Raw genomic sequence first — 19,220 nt, forward strand, 5'->3', positions numbered from 1 at the left:
GGAGGAGGGAAGGGTCAGGCTCTGGGAGAGAGTTTGGGTGTGAGGTTTGGGCTTGGGTGGGGGAGTGAGGTGCAAAAGGGGGTGTGGGATGCAGGCTCTGGGCTGGGGGTTGGGGTGCAGGAGAGGTTGAGGGGTGTGACGCTTACCTCTGGCGGCTCCCGAAAGCAATCCACACACCCCTCTGGCAGCAGCTCCTAGGCGGCGGGGCAGGGGGTCTCTGTGTACCGCTGCCCACAGGCACCGTCCCCGCAGCTCCCATTGGCTGCACTTACAGGCCAATGGGAGCTGCGCAGTCAGTGCTTGGAGACACCCTCTCCCGTATCCACCCCGGGCCGCAGGGACATGCTGGACGCTTCCAGGAGCGGCGTGGAGTGAGGGCAGGCAGGAAGCCGCCTTAGCCCCACTGCTCTGCTGGTGGTGGCAGCAGCGGCCCCTGGGCCATTATAAATCGCCCAGAGGCAGCAGGTAGGATTGATGGGAGATACCCAGCTCCGAACATTGGTGGAGCCGGACCCCCGGGCCCTGAATATTCTGGCAGCATAAGCCCACATAACTTGCCACCCCTGCCCCCACATATACACAAATGAAAACGAGGAAACCACAGATCTGCAGGTTATTTCAGGATAGGAGAAAATGGTGCCATCAGACGGTCTTCAGGTATGCATAAATTTGTGAAGATTATCACTGTCACAACTGTGCGAAGAAGAGTACTCACTAATAATTCCTGCTGTAAATTCCAGGAACAGGGTTTTTAAAAGGGCCAGGGAAGGGAAATCTCATTGCTGGTCTTAGAGAACCCAACTCTTCCTCTTAGGTAAAAGGCAAAATAAAGGGGTTGTGCTTGAGCCCAGCAGACTTGTACCTGTTAGCCTATATGGTCTGACACTCTGACTGCAGAGAGTGGTTTAAAGCTATCTAACAAATTGTGTTTTATTCAAGTTGTGACCTCTAGTCTTTTACCCAGCCAGTGTCTAGTTTCTACCTATAGTGTAATAATGCTAGCAAAGAAATCCTTAGCAGTATATGGATTTTGCAGTATATGCAGTTTCACACACTGCAGTATTTTTCCCTAGCTAATGAAGAGCTAATATTTCAACTAACTATAAAAAAAAATTACTTCCTTTAAACAAACTAAAGTTTTATAAATTGAAGAATGACAAACAGTGAAAAGGGTTCAGCAAAGACTGTACAGAACAAAATTACCAATCAACTTGTTGGCAAAAGATATTAAAGTATATTGTTCTATGCACCAGAAGCTTTGCTATTTCTCTTTAGAAAACTTAACATTTGATTATTGTGCAGCATCAGGGAACTGTATATACCTTGGAAAATTAAAATTATATGATTTTAACAGCTTTACTGAGCTAATATAATAGTGGATCTTCTAAATATTGTAAAATCACAAATCCTCTTAAATAGAAAATTATAATCCCTGGAGCCAGAGAACAATTTCCTTAGAAGATGACAGGTAAAGATCACTTTGAAGATGCTGCATGTATTGCAATCTAACACGTCCCCTCCTAAATTGGAAAAAGCATACACAAAAAGCTAGACAAAGAATCATAACCTATTTTTAAAGTAAATGTCCAAAATTTGAGAATGAGTACTTGAGAACACTACTAGTGTTTTGACATCTTCGTATTTTTCAGTGAATCAATATGGTACTGTTCCAGGTTTAAAAAAAAAAGGCAGTTAAAATTAAAGTTGGAAAATATGGTGGCAAATAGTTTAGACAAAATTCTGTTTTCACTTATTCCTGTTGTAAATTCTGTCTTCAGTCATAATAGTTGTAAATACAGTCTCCACTGAGTTCAGGTATTTTGGATTTCTAGAGCACAACAGAATTTGGTAAAAGTGGCATATACAGTAAAATGGACTGTTTCAAATCTTTTATATGTCCATTTCTTAGTTTACACTTCAGCCTCACTTTCACTCAGAGTAAAAGGTACAAGACTGCATATACAAGCTTGTTGCTTTTTACAAATGGAAAAAACAAGCCTAGAGTTATAAAGCAGTTATAATACCCTTTACATAGTGCTTACAGTTTTAAAGCAGCCCCATCCTGTTTTAGCTCAATAGTGGTAATGTTTTGGGACTATGATAATAGAGAACTGCATTAAATTAACAAATTGGGCTATCGATTAATTGCCGTTAACTCACGTGACTAACTCAAAAAAATGAACTGTGATTAAAAAAATTAATCGTAATCAGGGTGGATAAAAACCAGTGACTTTTTTAAATAAAAAATCAGATATTTTTCATTTAAACCAGATATTTTTGATAAAATGCTTTTTCAGGAAAAAACCTATCTAAAGTTTTAATTAAGATACATTATAGCTCAAAGATATCTCATCATGGAATAGAGATTATAAATTCTAATTCTATAGTATGAGAAAATATATTCATGTAATGTTTAAGAAAAGTTTTGTAAATGAGTTCCAATAGTTCATGGATTAGGGACCCAATTTTATGGGGTTCCAGGGACTTCTGTATAGATTATTTCAGTTAATCTTTCTATCTACCCAATGTGACTCAGTGTTCAGGCTAGAAGATACCATCAGAGATGCTTAGTTTTGCAGTTCTCAAACTGTGGATTTGTGTCTCCAGAGATAACATGCTTGTTTACAGCAAAAATGTTTTTAAACAAATAAATAAATAAATAAATAAATAAATAGAGGAGAGAAATAACAGACCTCAACCCTATTGTCCCTCTGCAAATTTGTGTACAGAGAGGCAATCCCTTACCTCTCTCTGAAAGTGCAAAGTTTCAAAAAGTTCAATGAATAGAAGATCGTTGGGGGCAGAACATATAACAAAATGTGGAAAAAAAATTCAAATGTCTATTATGCAGCTTGGTCACTGACAATGCTGCAAATGTATCCAAGATGAAAAGAAATTATTTAGAAGAGAGTTCCAAGCTAATAACATACAGTTGCAGTGTTCATTTGATGCACCTCCTAGCGAAAGACTTCAGTGCTCCAGAAATAAAGGCTAATATTGTTGAAATTGCAAAATACTTCCGTAACAACCACTTTGCTGCAGCTACTCTGAAAAAAGTGGGAGGAACCAAGCTAACTCTCCCACAAGACATGCCATGGAACTCAGGAGTGGACTGTTTTGAGCACCAGATCAAGAACTGGCCTAATCTGATGACAGTTTGGGAACAAAATCATGAAAAAAATAGAGGACACTGTCACAGCCAAAGATCTCAACATTGGGCTTAAGAGAAATATTGAACAAATGCTGAGTACCCTGAATCCTATTTCTGTAGCCTTGAACAAAATGCAGGTAAATAGCTGTTTTATTGCTGACACTGCTGAAATTTGGAAGGAACTGAGTGAGATCTTAAAAAGAGAAATATGCAATGACAGAGTTAAATTAGAAGCATTAAAAAACCAAAAAAAAACAAATGGGACAAGCACTATCTCCCGCTCGTTTTCTTGCAAATAGTCTCAATACTCGGTACCAGGGTCAAACCTTAACTGCTGAAGAAGAGGAGTTGGCTGTGACATGGACATCCAGCAATCATCCCTCCATAATGCCAACTATAATAAACTTCAGAGCTAAGGGCGAACCATTCAAGAAATATATGTTTGCTGATGATGTTTTAAAGAAAGTCACACCAGTGAACTGGTGGAAGTCACTTAAGCACTTGGATTCAGAGACTGTTGAAGTGATAATCTCACTTTCAACAGCAGTAGCTTCTTCTGCCATCGTAGAAAGAATATTTTCTTCCTTTGGACTAATTCATTCCAAATTGAGAAATCGTTTCGGACCTGAAAAAGCAGGAAAACTTGTTTTTCTTTTCCAGATTCTGAACAAACAGGAAAATGAAGATGAAGGCGACTGAGTTAGCTGCAGAAGCCAATATTTTAAGTTTCTCATGTTGACCTGGCTGACACAGTCGATTCAATTTGTTTTTGTTTTTTTAAATATTTCATTTAACTATTTTAGTTAAAAACAATTTTAACAAAAACAAGCATGATTTTAAAAAACTTGAATATTTAACTAAATTAAAAAATTCATATGCTTGTTTTGTTAAAATATTATATGTTTGCTGTTGAAGAAAAAAAATCCAGAAAACAATGTTGTTTTAATTAAATAAATTTAAATGTCTGTCTGGTGACGCTCTCCTCCTAACACAGCATGGCAAGAAAATCCTCCAAATACTGATGATTAACCTGTTGAATTGGAGATATTTATGACGTCACTGGGAGGTGAACTATCTGCTTCAATTACCTTTGGCAAATGAAACCACCAAACAATCATTCATTTTCTGCTGTAAAAGGAATCTGAAAAGTTCTCAAAATAAATCACTTTAAAAATGTATAGTGTGTACCTTCTAAAAATGAAACCTACATCTATCTCTGAGTTGTGAAAAATATGTATTAAGGTTGTAACAACCAACAAGAATGCACTTTTATGTAGAAATCCATGATTATATGAGTCTTCCTGACTAGTGATTTAAATAGTTATTTAAATCAATTTGATTTAAATGAAATCCACCCTGATCGCGATTAATTGCACTTTTAAATCGCACTGTTAAACAATAGAATACCTGTTTAAATTTATTATATTTTTGGATGTTTCTCTGCATTTTCAAATATATCTACTTCAATTACAACAGAGAATACAAAGTGTACATTGTTCACTTTATATTATTTTTATTACAAATATTTGTTCTGTAAAAATGATAAAGAAATAGTATTTTTCAATTCACCTCATAAAAGTTCTGAAGTGTAATCTCTTTATCGTGAATGTGCAACTTACAAATGTAGATTTTTTTTTGCAACATAACTGCACTCAAAAACAAAACAGTGTAAAACTTCAGAGCCTACAAATCCACTCAGTCCTACTTCTTGTTCAGCCAATCGCTAAGACCAACAAGTTTGTTTACATTTACGGGACATAATGCTGTCCGCTTCTTATTTACAATGTCACTTGAAAGTGAGAACAGGCATTTGCATGGCACTTCTGTAGCCAACATTGCAAGGTATTTACATGCCAGGTATGCTAAACATTTGTATTCCCCTTTAAGCTTCGGCCACCATTCCAGAGGACAAGCTTCTATGCTGCTGACACTCGTTAATACATTTTTTAAAATTAAATTTTGAATGAACTCCTTGGGGGAGAATAGTATGTCTCCTGCTCTGTTTTACCCACATTCTGCCATGTATTTCATGTTATAGCAATCTCAGATGATGACCCAACATATGTTGTTTGTTTTAAGAACACTTTCACTGTAGATGTGACAAAATGTAAAGAAGGTACTAATGTCAATTTTCTAAAGATAGCTACAGCACTTGACCCAAGGTTTAAGAATCTAAAGTGCCTTCCAAAATCAGAGAGATGAGGTGTGGAGCATGTTTTCAGAAAGACCAACATACCGGAAACCTCAGAACTGAATCACAAAAAAAGAAAAACAATGAGGAGTCCTTGTGGCACCTTAGAGATTAACAAATTTATTTGGACATAAACTTTCATGGGCTAGAACCCACTTCATCAGCTGCATGGAGTGGAAAATACAGGAACAGGTATGAACACATGAAAAGATGGGAGTTACCTTACCAACTGTGAGGTCAGTCTAATGAGACAATTCAATTAACAGTAAGATACCCAGGGAGGAAGAAGAACTTTTGTAGTGGTACTGAGAGTGGCCCATTTCAAGCAGTTGACAAGAAGGTGAAAGTAATAGTAGGGGAAAATTAGTATGGGGGTGTGACGGGGCAAGGCCAGATGGCTATAGGAAAGTAGTGAGAAACAGGTATGTTAGCCCCAGGCTAAACAAATCCCAGTTACCATGGTAGCCAAAGAGCAGTTGCTCCAGGTTAATCAAGACCCCTGGGGCCAGTTAAGATCCTTCCAGAAAGCAGTAAAGACAGCTAGGTTGATTGGGACATCCGAAGCCAATCACGGGCTGGCTGAAACTAGTTAAAAGCTTCCTTCTTAGTCAGGTGGGGCATGTGTGTGAGGAGCTGTAGGAGGAAGCCTACATTTACATTTATGACAGCTTTCACTACTGATTTGACAAAACGCAAAGAAGGTACCAATGTCAGATTTCTAAAGATAGCTACAGCACTCGACCCAAGGTTTAAGAATCTGAAGTGCATTCCAAAATCTGAGAGGGATGAGGTGTGGGGCATGCTTTCAGAAGTCTTAAAAGAGCAACTCTCCAATGCGGAAACTACAGAACCTGAACCACCAAAAAAGAAAATCAACCTTCTGCTGGTTTCAGAGTAGCAGCCGTGTTAGTCTGTATTCGCAAAAAGAAAAGGAGGACTTGTGGCACCTTAGAGGCTAACAAATTTATTTGACTCAGATGATGAAAGTGAATGTGTGTCAGTCTGCACCGCTTTGGATAGTTATCAAGCAGAACCTGTCATCAGCATGGACGCAAGTCCTCTGGATTGGTGGCTGAAGATAAAGGGACATACGAATCTTTAGTGCATATGGCATGTAAATATCTTGCAACATTGGCTACAACAATGCCATGCTAATGTCTGTTCTCACTTACAGGTGACACTGTAAACAAGAAGCAGGCAGCATTATTTCCTCCAAATGTAAACAAACTTGTTTGTCTGAGTGACTCATTGAACAAGCAACAGCACTGAATGGACTTGTAGGCTCTGAAGTTTTATATTGTTTTATTTTTGAATGCACTTTTTTTGTACATAATTCTACATTTGTAAGTTCAACTTTCATGATAAAGAGTTTGCATTACAGTACTTGTATGAGATGAATTGAAAAATACTATTTCTTTTGTTTTTACAGCACAAATATTTGTAATAAAAAATAAATATGAAGTGAGCACTGTACACTGTGTTCTGTGTTGTAACTGAAATCAATATATTTTAAAATGTAGAAAACACCCAAAAATATTTAAATGGTATTCTATTATTGTTTAACAGAGTGATTAATCACAATTAATTTTTTTAATCTCTTGACAGCCCAATTAAGAAGGATTTTCCCATTGATAATACCACTACCTAATTGCACCAACAGGCTATAAATTAGAATCAGTGTCCCACTGTGTCAGGCATTGTACAGATAATGAGATAGTCCATGACTTCCACAGCTTACATCCAAAAGACAAGATTCAGCTATTGGCAAAACAAATGATGAGAGGGAGTGGCAGAGTGAAGAAAAGGGAGTGAAATGAACGACAGTTTAAGACAAAGATGAACATTCTTGGAATAAAAATATGTATGAAACACTGATGTATAATAATAATGAGCTAGCTGTATTCAACTGTAAGCTCTTTCAGGCAAAGACCATGTCTGTCTATGTTTGTACAACTGATTTTACTTTAACAGAAGTAGTAAACAAACAAGTGGATGAATTAGATGGAGCAATGATTCTATAACTTCAAATTTTGTGTCTCCTATAAAAATATTACATTAATTAAATTCGTAAGATCTTCCTTAATCACAATTGATTTGAAGTTCTGTTTTAACTCAGATTTTTTTCTTCGATGAATGAAGAAGCTTGGCTGTTTAAAGTCTGATGCAATGTTCTGCAGTCCACACAGGACAGTTACTTTAAGAGAGGAGTTGTGATCCATGAGACTGGGTTAATGAAGGCTGCTTGAGTCGCTAATGTAATGCATTCACACTCAAGGGTAAATATATCTTTTCATATGCTGGTAATCCATTATGACTAGCAAGCAGTCTTCACAAATTTCATCTACACAAGCAGCTACTTATTTTGTTAAGGTTCTTCCCTCCATTATTCATTCAGTGAGCACCAGAATCAATGATGTTAGCAAGAACATGCACAAAAGTTCTGTTAGCAAAATACAGTTGTGTGAATATAATTTTCCCTCCACAAATTGAATTTGTGGTTATGGTATTTTTGTTACTGTTACATTTTGTGTAATCCGCCAGATTATAAAAAAGTAAGCACGCAACTTTGTGCATCAACTACTCTGCTCTTCAGGCTAATTTGACTTTTACCTACAGCATGGGTAGCCATGAAAGGTAAGTCTGCTGCTGTATCTCACAGGGCGTGTTTGAAATGAAGACGCTCCTCTGACATTCTGAAAGGGCACAAGGTACTGCCAACCAACCTTAACTGGGCAATGAATTTCCCTTGTTTTTTTCAGTCAGTAGTGGGGGGAGGGGGCAGAAGAGGGAGAAGAGTACCTGTGTGAGGCAGGAATAAGGGGTCTTCCTGGGAATACTTGATTACCACTCAGCTCTGCCCTCCCCCTGGCTCCTGCATGTCTCCAGCATGGCTAGAGAGTCTGAGGAAGGAAGCTGGTAACCAGCTTGTGAAGAGCCTATCTACAAGCTGGAGGCAACAAGGGGGAGCAGAAAGAAAGAGAGAAGCCCTAGGATTCGCTATTCCATTTTGGGGGCTGGTGTAAGGGGACAGGGTTATGCACAATCCTCTGCAGGATAGGAAGGCTACAGATGTGTGAATTGCCCCATTCATTTTGATGGCATGTTCTCAGCTAAATGAGAACAGCCCCTGGATATGAATTCAGCCTGTCAATAATTTAGAGGTGTGAAATGCCCCTTTCATCTTAATGTGTTCTCCCCCTTCTTCCAAAGCCAACTCCAGTTCTTGTTATTGGGCATCAAATTGTTGTGCTCAATGGACAATCAATTTTCAAGATAATCTTTCTATGTATGTGGAATTCAGAGCAAACTGAACATTAAAATCAGCTTCTTATTTGGAGGCTTTATCTGAGGAACTTTGACTCACCATTGCCTGGAGGAGACATAGTACTTTTCAAGATATCTGATTACATATGTGGATTTTGGAGAATTTAGTGACAAAAGGAGAAAAAAATGAAATGGAAAATGCAAAACAGACCCACAACATTAAGGATACTGTTATTAAACATTTATATTACAGGTCCATTGTGTTAGGTGCTGTACAGACAAAGTAAACGATACTCCCTACATCAAAGAGCTTGCAATATAAAAATTAAAGCTCTATTATGTTCATTCGTTTCCACATTTTATTGCACTTTCCTGCCAGAAGACTATGTAGGAGTTTAAAACATAGGCCTAGAAACTTAACTTTAAGTACATGTTTTCAAAATCCATTGACCAACATGTTTATTTTTTTTTAACTAAACAGAATTAAAAAAAAAAAGCCAAACACATATTCCACCTGCTCCTTATGTTTTAGGAGATATTTCTCTATTTAAGTTTTATGCTCAGTCTTTTCCATCTCTGCTAACCAGAACCTTACTTGAACACGATTCTTCCAACCAGCTCTCTTGACCCGCCCATTAGAATGTAAGTTTGTATAGATACAAACTGAACATAATAAACACATTGAGTGGGAGGAGTACTCACACAAATCAACCTCCACAGTAAACCGTTCCATTTATTTTTCCTGCCACACTTCACAGTTGTTTTCATAAGGCTTATCTCCTTTTCATCATCAAATGGGAGTCAAGTAACTTCCTTCAAAGCTGACACTAATGCAGCTTTGTGAATCAGCCAGTGAAAAGTGATAAGAAAACAACAGGATTGTAGTATACAATTCAGGCAGTTTCACATACATAGGTTTGGATCTTCTTTTTCTGCTGGAATCTGTCCAACAGGAGGCACAGCATGGATTTTTAATGATTGATGCTTTCAAATGTTTTGTACATAATCTATAGTACTGTGTATTGTATTACTAATGATTCCTCAGAGACGCAGGGTGGGTGAGTTAATATCTTTTATTGGACCAACTTCCGATGGTGAAAGACAGAAGCTTTTGAGCTAAATAGAGGTGGCTACAATTACACTGCAAATAATCATTCTTCATGTATTCTGAACCACAGATCCATTAAGTCATAGTGCTTAGACTTTGCTACCCAGCTGATGTTCAAAGAATGTTTTAAAAATATATTCACATGCTGCTTGTATATTTCCTTGTATTTTAAGACACGCAGCACTTTATGCTGTTCAAATATAGGTTTTTTTTTTTCCCCACTGAAAATAATGAGTTTGTTTTGGTTCTGAATTTAAAGAAAGTAAATTTTAGAGTTTAACTATGCAGAATGCATACAGTTAACCAGGTTAATTTAAGATGTTAGAATCTACCAATATACACGTTTTTTCAGATGACAGTATGAAAAAACTGAAAAGGAATCATAGGAATATCAGGGTTGGAAGGGACCTCAAGAGGTCATCTAGTCCAACCCCCTGTTCAAAGCAGGACCAATCCCCAACTAAATCATCCCAGCCAGGGCTTTGTCAAGCCTGACCTTAAAAACTTCTAAGGAAGGAGATTCCACCACCTCCCTAGGTAACACATTCCAGTGTTTCACCACCCTCTTATTGAAAAAGTTTTTCCTTACATCCAACCTAAACCTCCCCCAATGCAACTTGAGACCATTACTCCTTGTTCTGTCATCTGCTACCACTGAAAACAGTCTAGATCCATCCTCTTTGGAACCCCCTCTCAGGTAGTTGAAAGCAGCTATCAAATCCCCCCTCAGTCTTCTCTTCTGCAGACTAAACAATCCCAGTTCCCTCAGCTTCTCCTCAGAAGTCATGTGCTCCTGTCCCCTAATCATTTTTGTTGCCCTCTGCTGGACTCTTTCCAATTTTTCCACATCCTTCTTGTAGTGTGGGGCCCAAAACTGGACACAGTACTCCAGATGAGACCTCACCAATGTCGATTAGAGGGAAACGATCACATCCCTCGATCTGATGGCAATGCCCCTACTTATACATCCCAAAATGCCATTGGCCTTCTTGGCAACAACGGCACACTCATGTTCCTTGGGCCTTAAAATTTACTTACCTTGGAAGTACTACCATAGAGAAAATTTTGCCTTTGGGGTTGTAACTGTCACACACACACACTTTTTAAAATCAGAACAATAATTTAGGTACAGTAAGACTCAAAGTAAACAAAATGGTGTTGGTGCACTTTTGGTAGAGTTGGTGTAAATACCCGGACTTGTACACTGATTGTTACATAATTTAAATAAAACATATATTGAAGAAAGGACAAATGAAAAACAGGCTTATTCAGAAACAAGAAGATAATCTGAGACAATTGTAAATGTGATTTATATTCTGAGCTGGATTACTTTAACAGTATCTTGTTAGGGAAAAGAATGGTTATTTACTCAACAGTAAATGTGGTGTTACCTGTCAGCTCTATGCTCTTGGGGAACCAGGGCGCAGTATCCAGCCTGTCTGACTCACGAAGGACCCCCTCCCCGCCCCCCAGCCTCTGCTTGAACCAAAACTGATCAAAGAAAGATTTACAAAAAGCAATGAAAAGCAGTGGGAGACTCACCTAAACCCTTCCGGAGAAGGATGACAGGATTAAGTAAACTCCCCTGGCCTCATTTGAATTGGAGATGAGACAGGGAGGCTTCTCCATTAACACACAGAATGGAGAGCGGAGATTCCAAGGCAAGAACCGCATTGAACTCTGGTACCAGAAAAGCAAGGAATCACTGCATGATGGGGGATCTCTGCTCCAGATGTTAATGAACCCATGCCTGCACACACCCAGTTCAGTAGTTATCAGAACAATTCAAGTAATAAATCCGTTATTGGTATCCAAAATACTGCCTAATTGCATTGCGAACTCCCTCAAAGGAATACCACCCATAGCCAGGAATTATCAGTTCCTATTGCCTGAACAAAACAACTTTGGTATACTCCCTTGAAACATCAGTTTATCCATAAACAAATCTAGTGTTCTCCCTTCAACATTGTTGTTTTCCTACAAAAACCCCCTACCCATGCTCAAGTAAGTGTTCTGATGTCTGGATCCAAAATCTGTATCAGTTCAACTGGGACTTCATCTTCTCCTGACTGATCGTGCTGGGGGCTCTGCCTGTCTCCAGCACTCTGGACCCTTATCTACCACCACCACCACCGGGGAACCCCGACTGGTTCACGGAGTGGTAAGAACCTAACTCTCTCTTTTTTTTTTTTTCCTACTCTAGGTATAGCTTTCTAACCCTGACTTGTGTGATCAGTTATAGTTTTCTAAACCTGACTTTTGTAATCCTATTTAAGATACATTTAATATTGCAACTGTTCCTCTCCCCCCGCTCCTTGGCTACCCCATTTGCTCTGCAGCAATGCTTCTCTTACCTAACCTCAAGGTCTCTGTAGCGCACAAAAAGCCTGTGGGGTTTGGTCATCAAGTGGGTTACTACCAGCACAATTGTAATGTGAAAGTGGGGACAGGGACATGCTGAACATAGGAGGGTGGCAGCTTGGAAATACTGCACAACCCAGCCTGCTGAGTCTAGGGGCATATGAGGGTGGCAGCTTGGAAGTGCTGTTCGACCCAGCCTGCTGAGTCCAGGGACATATAAGGAGCCACCTTGGGAGTGCTGATTGACCCGTCCGCTCAAGTGCGCTCTGTTAATGTGTGGTGTTCATCTGATTCTGGGGCTGGAGGAACCCAGCCCTGGGGAACCTAGAGCTCCTGCGCAATAGCTCCATTGGGAGGAAACTTGCAGAAGGGATAGGTACAGCTCCGTATGAAAACGCAAGTGACACAAGCAGTACATGGATAGAATTACAGAATCTGTCCCCCCGCCCCAGAAGAGTAACCCTAATAAATGAGCGTACCCCAAAGTAACGGGCAAATCTGGTAACAGCGGTTCTTCAAGATGTTATCCACATCCACCTAAATTCCATTTCTGATGCACATGCACACAAGCTCCGATTCTTTTGAACAGAAGTGTCTGTAGGGTCCGTGTCTGTGCCTGTGTCCTCCAGCTCCATGTAGATAAGGGCATAAGGGTCGGGGAGCTGCAATCAACTTTCAGTTCTTTCACCAATACAGAATCCAGGTGATACTGTACTCTGTAGTATGGGGAAGGAGGGCAGATCATAGTATAACTGGGGACATCAGAACTTGAAGAACCGCAGTTACTGTAGAATAAGGAACTGTTCTTTCTTCTCAAGCGTGATTGTCCACTTGTCTTACATTTCTGGTACTTCACAAGAAGTGGACTCGTGTCCAAGAGGTGGGTGTTCTGCGTCTACTGAAACAAGGACTGCAAGAAAGCTTTGCCAAGGGAGCATCAGATCTTGAGCAATCACTGAGTAGTGTTGTGTAAAGGTGTGAACTGAAAACCAGGTAGCTGCTCTACAAATCTCTGAGATTAGAATGCCTCTTACTGAAGTTGTAGAAGCTGCTTGAGTTCCGGTGGAACAACCTCTGCTCTGTGTAGGTAGGTCCAAATGTGCTACATTATACTGCAGTCTAATGCAGTCCAAAACCCATTTAGATAACATGTGGAGACAGGCTCACCGTTCATCCCATCAGAAAAGGCCAGGAACAATCATGGTGAATTTCCAAATGGTGGAAGAGAGTTCTCGGTACATCTAAATTGTGGAGCCTAGTTTCTTGTAGACTAGCATCACGTTGAGGGAACTTAACTGCTGGGTGAATCACTTGATTTAGGTGAAAATCTGACACTACGTAAGAACTTCAAGCAAAGTCTTAAGGTTATCTTGTCATTCCGGTACACTGTATATGACGGTCCTTCAGTGGGCTTACATCTCTCCTATTCTTCTGGATGAGATGGTAGCACCTAAGAAGGTAGTCTTCACAGACAGGTGATACGAATAGGTTGCCACAGGTTCAAAGAGAAGTCTCATTAATGCTGATCACCCTCTTGGGATTTCAATGGATTGTTAAGTGTCTTTGATTGATGGAAACACACAAAAAGGATCTTTGAGGAACTTACCAACTAATGGGTGAAAAGACTGAGACCCTCTATGGAAGGAAGAGCAGGAAAAGCTGCCAAATGGACTCATATGGAGATAATTCAGAGCCCCAAATGCTTTAGGATTAGAAATTTAATCTAGAATCATTGCTATTGGGATCTCGTAAGATAACAGATACTTCTGCACTGTCCAAATAGTGAAATTTCAATTTTTTTGCATAAATCAGCATTCACATGAGGGTTTAACATGCTTTAATTTATGCAAATTGACTTCACATCTTTAATTAATTTGCCTGGGTAGACGCCACCTAATGCTGCTTGTTGGGATGCTCAGTCCCTGTTAAGGAAATTGTATTTAGCCAGGAACTTGGTAGTTCAAAAACCACATTTGTAAACTGGTTGAGGGATAAGCCTTATGTCAAGAGGTCAAGTCCTTTGGGGTTTTTATCCAGTGGGGTCATTTGGGGTGGTCCCTGTTTAGACCACTTGTGGGCAACTGCAACCACTATGGATTCAAGTGTCGGGTGATTATAGAAATGTACAAACCCCTTCAAGGGGACTTGGTAGCGTCTACTCATCTTCAAAGTAGGTATCGCTGACGCTGGGGTTTGCCATAGGTCCCTTCCTGGATCCAGCAAGATTTCATTTATTCACATTGGCGACCTACCAGGAACTGAAGGAACTGCACTAGAGGAGCTCCCGCAAGATCTGGTAGTCATCTGGCTGTGTTGACACAATTGGCGTAAGAGCCTTTATCAGGTACAGATGACAATATCACTAATGTGATAGGGTGGACATGTGTCTCTAGCAGATCTTCTTGCTGTAAATCCTGGTTCTGATCCTAAAGAGTATGGTGGACCAGTTGCCTTTCATGAGGTGGTCTAAGAGGTGAGGGGAACCTGGCTTTAGAGGCAGGAACAACCAATGAAGTCTTTCTATTGAGTTGCATCCCCCAAGGGGCCTGGAACCACCACAATTACATCAGATAGGAATGTAGTAGGCCCCAGAGAATGCCAAGAAGGGTCTCATCGCTAGGTTCTTAGTATCTCATCCTGTGTCATCTAACTCCCTGTCAGAGCAGCTTGGCTCATAGTGAGGAGAGTGCAGTAAGTATGTGGGAAACATCTCTCCATTTTGCTCAGATGCTGAAGAGAAATCTCTCTTCCATACATGGAGCCACTCTCTTGGGAGGTCTACAAGGGTCTAGAATATTCTGTGCAGGAACTGATGTAGCGAAAACAGATGTCAACGGGGCTTTTTTTAATGGTGGTCAGCAACAACAACCTTGTGAGGACAGTTACTTTCAAGTCACTCAATACTGTGAATCTCATCAGAACAGAGATGGTCAGTTCCACAGGTATACCCTGCACATTAATGGGCAGCATGGTATATGCTGCAGATGTCAGTGCCAGGTGCTTCAGTTCTGAGTACTTTGGTGCCGGAGCTTGGATGACCGTGCCAAGTGTTTCAGTGTGAGTACTTTGGTACTAGCTGAGGCATTCACCAGCTCCAGCTCATGAAATGGCACCAACACCATCTGGTAACCCAATCTCTGCATTTAACTACCTCCTCACCAGCACAAAGTAGACTGGGGATATCAGTCTCTCCTATCACCCTGTGACCCATTTTGTTTTCTCTCGGTCTCCTCGGAACACCGTCAAGGAGGGTTGGGAAGCTCTTGCCAATTCCACAGTGAATGAATGGGACTTTCTTGAGGAGGACTGAAGTCAGGAGCTGGGGGTGGACCTAAGAATACCAAAGCAATTAGTGACCATTTGGAAGTCATCTTCTCAAATCGGCTGGGAGGATGCCTTCATGGACCACGCCGTGAAGAAAAGTTTTTAGGAGTGATTCCCCCTTTGAGCATTCAAGTGGTATATGTGCTCCGCCTGGGCAGAAGCAGCACTTCAAGTGTCCATCATTAATAAGAACAGCTGTCTTGCAAAAGGGACAGGACTTAAATCTGGGAGATTTTGACTCTCCCAGGTCCAGGGGTGGCTGTGGCTAGAGCACCTCCTATCTAAAAGATTTCTTCCTTTTTATTGCATACCAACAAGCTTAAAAACTATATTAATCTAACTATACTACAAATAATACCTACAGCACTAGATAAATAAAAGCCAGTTGCATCGTGCAGAGATATGGGACCTGCCAAAGAAGTACCATGGGCAGTAAGAAAAAACTGAAAGGCAGCTGAGCCAACCCCAACCTTTATGCCATTGGCTACGGAGCACTGTAGGGTATGCAGGATGCAGGCATGGCTCCAATTGACACTGGCATTCAAAAGATTTCAATTTCACAAGCATGGAGCACACATGCATGAGAAGTGGAATATATATGGACAATCACTTGAAGAACAAACTGAAATTCCCACCTAAATCCACTAATATTTTGATAAAATAACTTGGTATATTACACAAAATTTATTACATACATATATCGAATAGGCTATACATTTTCAGTCTCCTAAACAATTTATCTTTAAGACTGGTTTTCATTCCCTCATTTTGTCATTTGTTATGACACTAATAAGGTACACAGAGATATGTCAAGAATTCAGAATGTAAATATGTGCAAACAAGTAACACTGGTGCAAGAAAAGCTTACAATATGTATAATGAAAAAAGAATTCATCTTTTCAAAAAGATTATTCAATATTAAGCTATTTAAGAAATAACATTTCTTTTTCTCTCTCATCATTGACAAGGTACTGTCACAAATATATGCTTAGTTCTGCTTGGCATCACTTTGTTAATGCTCTGTTCATTAATTTAACAAACTACCAGGAGAATATGTTTAGAATGCGCAAGGCATTATCTCTTGCATTTCATTTAATTAAACTCTGCTATACCAATACGACAGTCAGCATTTCATGAAGGGAATTATTTTAAGGATGAAGGTAGAAAATATTTCAAAGTTCCCTGCTAAAACATGAAAGCATAATCTAAAATTATCCCTGCAACTTACTGTAATTTATCTACAATATTAAAGATGTTATTTCCAGAGTTAGTAATTAATTGGATTCCACAGAGAAATTATTCAGGCATTCTTGATAGCAAAACGATCCACAAAGGAACAAAACATAGTGCCGAAGGACAACCATAAACAACCACTGTGACTCTGCTGAATTACAACAATCACTGAGCTTAATGTGAAATAAATGCTGGCTGCCTTTTGTATGTGGCCATTACTCTGCTGCAAAGAGATTGCCATTGAATTTTGATTACATTGCCTTAATAAAAAGTAATGAAAGTGGCTCATGCTCTAGTGGCTTTCCTTTAAACGATACACAACAGTGATCTTGCAAAGGCCACTATGCCACAAGTTGATTGAGTATGACACCTCGCCTAAGAAAGGCTGTGTTACATTCTCATGGTAGATAACTGCACTGATATTGGCTAGACTACTCGCAAAGCTTTTAACTAAAGACTTTCAGTGAAGCACCATTTAGAGTCTAGGTTAGCTTTTAAGACTTACCATCGATCCGGCTAACAAGTTCTTCCAGCATTTTCACTTTCTTTTGAATCCCTGGCTGTGCAAAGGTGTAGTTATCCTAAGGAGGAAAAGATCATATAAATAATACATAATAGCAAAAATTATGAAGACTTTTCATTTGCTTATTTAAATCCACATATTTTTGTTTGATATAAAATATAAACTTTTCAGATGAGGACAATGGCATTTAAAAAATGAAAGTTCTGTTTCTATATATTTATTATTAATAATCAGTAATTAATCAAATTCCATAGATGTAGTGGTGATCTCCATGTCCAGTGGCTTACCTTTCATTTTTGACTGCCTCACTTGTACTTCAATCGCTAATCCATCCCCACTGGAATTTATGTTAAGATTCTAAACCTCTGAGCAGATAACAAAAGGGCCGCAGGCCCTTTTAAATTGCCCTGGTGGGCTGCAGGGCTCCTAGGCACACAGGGTGGTACTGGCAGTGGCGATGGCAGCTAGGAGGGAATATGGAAGCCCTGGCTGTGCAGGAAGCGCGCGCCCAGCAGCGCAGCCGGCAGCTCACTGTGCATCAGACAGTGCAGGCGCAGCACTGCCCAAATGTCAAGAGGACCTTTCTAGGGAGCCCACTGACTGTTCTGCCCTTGGAAGAGCTGTCCGTAGGATACGGCAATCAGGGCAACCGCTCTGGGCCCCACGCTTTGGGGGCCCCGCGGGCCGGCAACATTGGCCAGCACAGTCGGCCCTGGAAGTGATGGATTTGTCACTTCCGCCCCGGGTTCCGCACCTCCATAGGGACAGCCCTGGCCCTGGGGCCCGGAATTCCTGTTAGCAGACCTGGTCACAGGTAAAATTGTGAACCCAAGTGCAACATGCAAATTCCACAATTGTGCAGACAGACTGAATATTTTTATGTGCAAATGCCTGATCTGAAACAATGGCAAATGGTCATGCAAATTATTGTAGTTGTACAGATGTGAGTTCTGATGTATTGAGAGCGAATAGCTTGAAAGTCTATAGACAGGGAATACCACACTTTGGTTATACTTCAGAAGAGGAGATGAAACTCTCCCCTCCACACTACACCTGTCAATATTTTGAAGAGAAAAGTTACTTGAATACATTGTAGAATATCTAAATATTTTGTAGCATTCTTCCTCTCGCAGCCACTGTGCAGCAGGACTCATGCTACTATGGCATGATTTTAAACATGGAGAGAGAATAAAAGAATCCCCAGTACCAACACAATTTTTTTTAAAAGAATGCAAACATTTTAAAAATTGTTTTCCTATAAAATGTGGCACACACAAAATATCTAATGAGGTGATATAGTGTAAAAGATATTTTGGCATAACTCACTGGCGACATGCCATTGGTGAGCTGTGTAGCCATCCCAAAATCATGCTAATAAAACCATCCTTGCTGTTGGAATGCTAGTCTTTCCATTCCTATCTTGATTTCAGCTGGGTAACCTTAACTTTGCATTAATGCAGTGTAGAACATTTAACAGTACTTATTTTTTTTAAATACAATTTTGATGCATACATATTAATTTCTTCAATTATATTTACGGGGTTTATAAAAATTTAGAAAGTGTCATTTAGATTTTTTAAAATCTATAATGTCCTAAAACTGAACAAAAATATTAAAGCTTTGTTTGTGTTTAACAATCGTTATATAAGTTAGAATAGAACACATCAGAATATGGAAACAAAGTGTACTAACTTATGGATAATAGTGAACTGGACAAACACAATATACAGTAACTAAATGAATTTTTCTGGTAACCTGAGTTTCATTTTGAGCAGACTCAATAAGGGCCTGATCCAAATTCCATGGATGTAAATGGGATTCTTTCTACCAACCTCAATGAGATTTGGATTCCTCCCCAAGACATTATATGAAGCTGTTCACCAATGTGCATTTTCCCCAACTACCAAAAAAACAATCTGACAAATTAGCATAATTAGTAGCCTCTGATCAGCAGAAATCAAGAACTGGACTAAAATGGATATTACAGATCAGCTATACTGGCAGAGGTGTGTTGGAAAGTTTACATAGTACCATTTAAAATATGTTGGATTATAGCCTGTACTAG

At 39.7% G+C, this 19,220-nt stretch overlaps 1 protein-coding gene across 7 annotated transcripts in view; it reads right to left on the reverse strand.

Annotated features, from left to right (window-relative positions):
• The window catches only part of TBC1D22A (TBC1 domain family member 22A), a 454,341-nt gene that overhangs the window by 226,263 nt on the left and 208,858 nt on the right, over nt 1-19,220 (reverse strand). For all 7 annotated transcript variants that reach the window (XM_075124482.1, XM_048836262.2, XM_048836263.2 and 4 more), the window contains one exon: nt 17,138-17,213. In XM_075124482.1, coding sequence (XP_074980583.1) covers nt 17,138-17,213 — 76 coding nt within the window. The remainder of the gene's footprint in view (nt 1-17,137; nt 17,214-19,220) is intronic.

This window comes from Caretta caretta, chromosome 1 (genome assembly GCF_965140235.1).
Source record: "Caretta caretta isolate rCarCar2 chromosome 1, rCarCar1.hap1, whole genome shotgun sequence".
NCBI classification, from domain to species: Eukaryota; Metazoa; Chordata; order Testudines; family Cheloniidae; genus Caretta; species Caretta caretta.